This window comes from Hipposideros armiger, unplaced genomic scaffold (assembly GCF_001890085.2).
Source record: "Hipposideros armiger isolate ML-2016 unplaced genomic scaffold, ASM189008v1 scaffold_129, whole genome shotgun sequence".
NCBI lineage: Eukaryota > Metazoa > Chordata > Mammalia > Chiroptera > Hipposideridae > Hipposideros > Hipposideros armiger.
Genome location: NW_017731479.1, coordinates 2,526,696 through 2,530,138, shown reverse-complemented (window position 1 = coordinate 2,530,138; position 3,443 = coordinate 2,526,696). Strand labels below are relative to the sequence as shown.

Genomic DNA, 3,443 nt, shown 5'->3' with positions numbered 1-3,443 from the left:
AAAGAGTCCTTCAATTTGAAGTAGATGTCAAAAAGGACAAAAGAACCCTCCCAAAGTGTAAGCCAGCTGCTCTTCTGAGGCAGAATGTTGGGCCAGACCTCAGCAGCCTAAACCACCGTGGTACAGTGCCATCCCCCAACTCGAGAATGTGAGAAATTTGTTTAGGAAGGTCGTTGGCATTTCACCCCATGGAAGCAGTTTTTCTTCATGACCGTTTGGCTTTAAGGTAAAAAGGCCCACCTGGCACTATAGCAATCCACACCGGATGTTTCCCCAAGTGGAAATGCCTCAGGATGCTGGGCTGCCATGGTCAGACTATTCCCTGCAGTGCTTTTATATTTCCCTCCACAGAGACTTAAATGATACTCCAGTTGGTCCCTTGTGTGAGATCAGGGTTTCTCAGCCTTGGCACTATTGACATGTTGGACTGGATCGTTCTTGGTTTTGGGGGCCATGCTGCGCAGTGTAGGATGGTTAGCAGCATCTCTGGCCTCCTCCCACTAGATCTTAGTAGCAACCCCTTCCAACCAGTTGTGACAGCCAAAAACATCTCCAGACATTGCCTAATGTCCCCCGTGGACAAACATTGAACCGCTGTGATAGATAATTGGGTCGGGGTCAGATGCCTGAGCAACGTCATCTCCGCTCCTTCTTCCCAGACTGATTTCCTGTATAGGACCTTGGGTCACACCTTTTGCATATGTGCAAGGCAGTTAGGAGAACGCTCCCAGCACCTTGCGGTATCTACTGCGAGGACATGGTGAGAGCATTGCTCTCTAGTGCACCGTGACCCCTCTGTCAGCATTCGCCAATGGCATGCTTCCTGGTCGGCAGTTCTCCCTGCTTTCTGGAGATGGGGTTTATTTTTATGTCAGAGGTCCTGTGAAACTTACTAATTATCATGACGACAGTAATCATCTTCATCATCATCACAGCTATCATTTACTGAGTTCCTGCTCATGGCCAGGCTCTGCTAAGTGCTTGATATCCACTATCTCATTTAATCCGGTCACAACCCTGGGAGTTAGGGACTGTTATCATTCCCAGTGTGCAAACGGGGAACAGAGGCTAAGAGAGATGAAGTCACTCGCCAAAGGGGACACAGCCAGTAAGTGACAAAGCCAGGATTCAAAACCCAGGTCTCTGAAGTCTGAATAAGGCCAATGGATTGTATCAATGTTTGTTTCCTGCCTGTGATACTGAACTGAACTATATACAGTGATGCACACAATGCTACCACTGGGAGAAACCAGGCAAAGAGGATATGGAATCTCTCTGCAGTATTTCTTGGATGCATGTNTGGCTCAGTTGGTTAAGAGTTAGCTTAAGAGCGAGAGCTCTGAGCAACAGGGCTGCTGGTTCGATTTCCACATGGGCCAGTGACGCTGCGCCCGAACTGAGCTGTTGCTGAGCTGTCGCTGAGCTGCCAACAGGTGGCAGAATGGCTCCGCTGGTGTAACAACAAGATTGCCTGTTCGATGGTGGGCTATGCCCACCTGCAACTAAGACTGAACTCAGCACCTTGAGCTGAGCTGCCGCCCGGATGGCTCAGTGGATAGGGCGTGCACTCTTACTTAACAACAAGGCTGCCGGGTTCGACTCCCACATGGGATGGTGACTATGCCCACCCGCAACTAATTGAACACAGCACCTTGAGCTTAGAGGCCATGAGCTGCCAATGGGCAGCCAGATGGCGACTGGTGCCCTCCACAATTAAGATTGAAGAACAACAACTTGGCTGGTCCCCTTCCCCAATTCCCCAACACTGTTCCTCTCCCCCAATTTCCCAATAAAATCTTTAAAAAAAACCATGAATGAGTCCTAGTGGCTCTTCCAGCTTTTGGGTTCTGTAGAGCCCCATGAGCCTCCCTCCCCCTGCCCCCAGCTGCCCCCTCAGCCCCACCAGCTTACCAATGACCAGGGTAGAGGCGCCTGTGTTGGTGAACGTGGAACCCAGGGAGGCAGGCTCACCAGGCCCGATGGCCATGACCCCAGGAAGCGAGGCCATTATGAGATTCTGGGGCTGCTGATTGAGGCCTGGGGATGTCTGCTCCAAGCTGTGCAGTGCTGTCAGGGTGCTGACAGGAGGCAGGGGACCCCCAGTTGCTGAGACCTTGGAGGGGAAGCCAAGCTGAGTGAGGGTGGGGCCTCACACTGCCTTTCTAGGGATCATTTCTCCCCACCAAGGGAAGATGAGGTTGGAAGGGTCTTCCCTACCTGGGGAGGACACTCACCAGCTTGGCTTCGGTGCTTAGCAGGCTGTGACTGGGCTCCAGGCCTGTGGAGGACACTTGGTGCAGGGGTGTAGATACTGTCACCAAGGAACCGCTGCTTGAGGGCACTTCCTCTCCCTCACTGGTTGCAGGCTGTCCATAGCGCACACCTGGAGTGGGAGCAGTGTCCAGCCTCAACACCCCACTTTCCTGGCCTCTGGGGCCCTTATCACTAAACTTCATCTGTTTGCTTAGGCCACCCGCCCATCTTTCTTTATGCAGCTGGCAAACTTTGCTCGCGTGTCCACCTCCTGCCAGGCCTTCTGCCGGCTGCTTCCAACTCCTGAACACAAGGGCTGCAGTTTTTTAGCTCCATGGCCCCCACTGCAGCAAACTGAGTTGAATGGAATGAACTGGAATGAACTGAATGAAACTGAATCTAGTTTAATTTAACCTGAAATGAATCGAGCCTGAGCTGAACTGAATTGAATCTAATCATATTGGATTGAATTGAACTGAGCTATACGAAATTAACTGAATTTCCTGGCATTATATTTAGTAAACTGAATTGATTGGGAATTGCATTGGATTAAACTGCACCAAATTTAAATGAACTCAATTGGATTATAATGAGTTGAACAGAATGGAACTGAATTGAATTGAGTTGAACAGAAATGAATTGAGTTGATTTGATCTGAAGTGAACGCGTTGAATTGAAGTAACACAAATCAGAGGGAATGGAATGGGGTGGAGTGGATGACATGGAGTGGAGAGAAGTAGAGTGGATACAGTAGTGTAAATAGAATGGAGTGGACTCAAACTGGAGTGCTAAGAGGTTTTGGTGGCGGTGGTCCCCAACTCCCCCACCTACCCCCCCATGTTCCCTTTATCTACTGTCCCAATCCCTCTACCCACATAGCACTTACCGTGGACCTTACTGGGGGAGAGGGCAGGTGGGGGCAGGCCAGGGGAGCTGTGAGCGGGCAGTGCAGGGCCCGGGCCCGGCCCCGGCGGCGGCCCGCTGTATGTGTCCATGGCCAGCTTGTGCCGAAATGCTTCCTCCTTGCGCCGATTGGCAAACCAGTTATAGACACGCACCTCTGTGACAAGGTTGGAGCCCAGCCCCTGCGCCTGCGATGGTGACACCCCTCTCTGGATGCACTCGGCCCTGCAGAAATAGCCACCTGTGAGCCTTCAGACCAGGAACAGAGGAACCCTCTCCTGGGGCTG

General features: G+C 51.6%; 2 protein-coding genes across 3 annotated transcripts in view; one reads left to right on the top strand and one right to left on the bottom strand.

Moving 5' to 3' along the window:
- CUNH12orf43 (chromosome unknown C12orf43 homolog) overlaps nucleotides 1-3,443 on the top strand; it is a 25,070-nt gene that overhangs the window by 4,775 nt on the left and 16,852 nt on the right. The gene's annotated exons all lie outside the window — the stretch shown is intronic.
- HNF1A (HNF1 homeobox A) overlaps nucleotides 2,239-3,443 on the bottom strand; it is a 25,241-nt gene continuing 24,036 nt past the window's right edge. The window contains exons 3-4 of the mRNA XM_019649165.1: nucleotides 3,140-3,381; nucleotides 2,239-2,383 (exon numbers count right to left, since the gene is read on the bottom strand). Of these exons, the coding sequence (XP_019504710.1) occupies nucleotides 2,315-2,383; nucleotides 3,140-3,381 (311 nt within the window). The 3' untranslated portion in view covers nucleotides 2,239-2,314. The remainder of the gene's footprint in view (nucleotides 2,384-3,139; nucleotides 3,382-3,443) is intronic.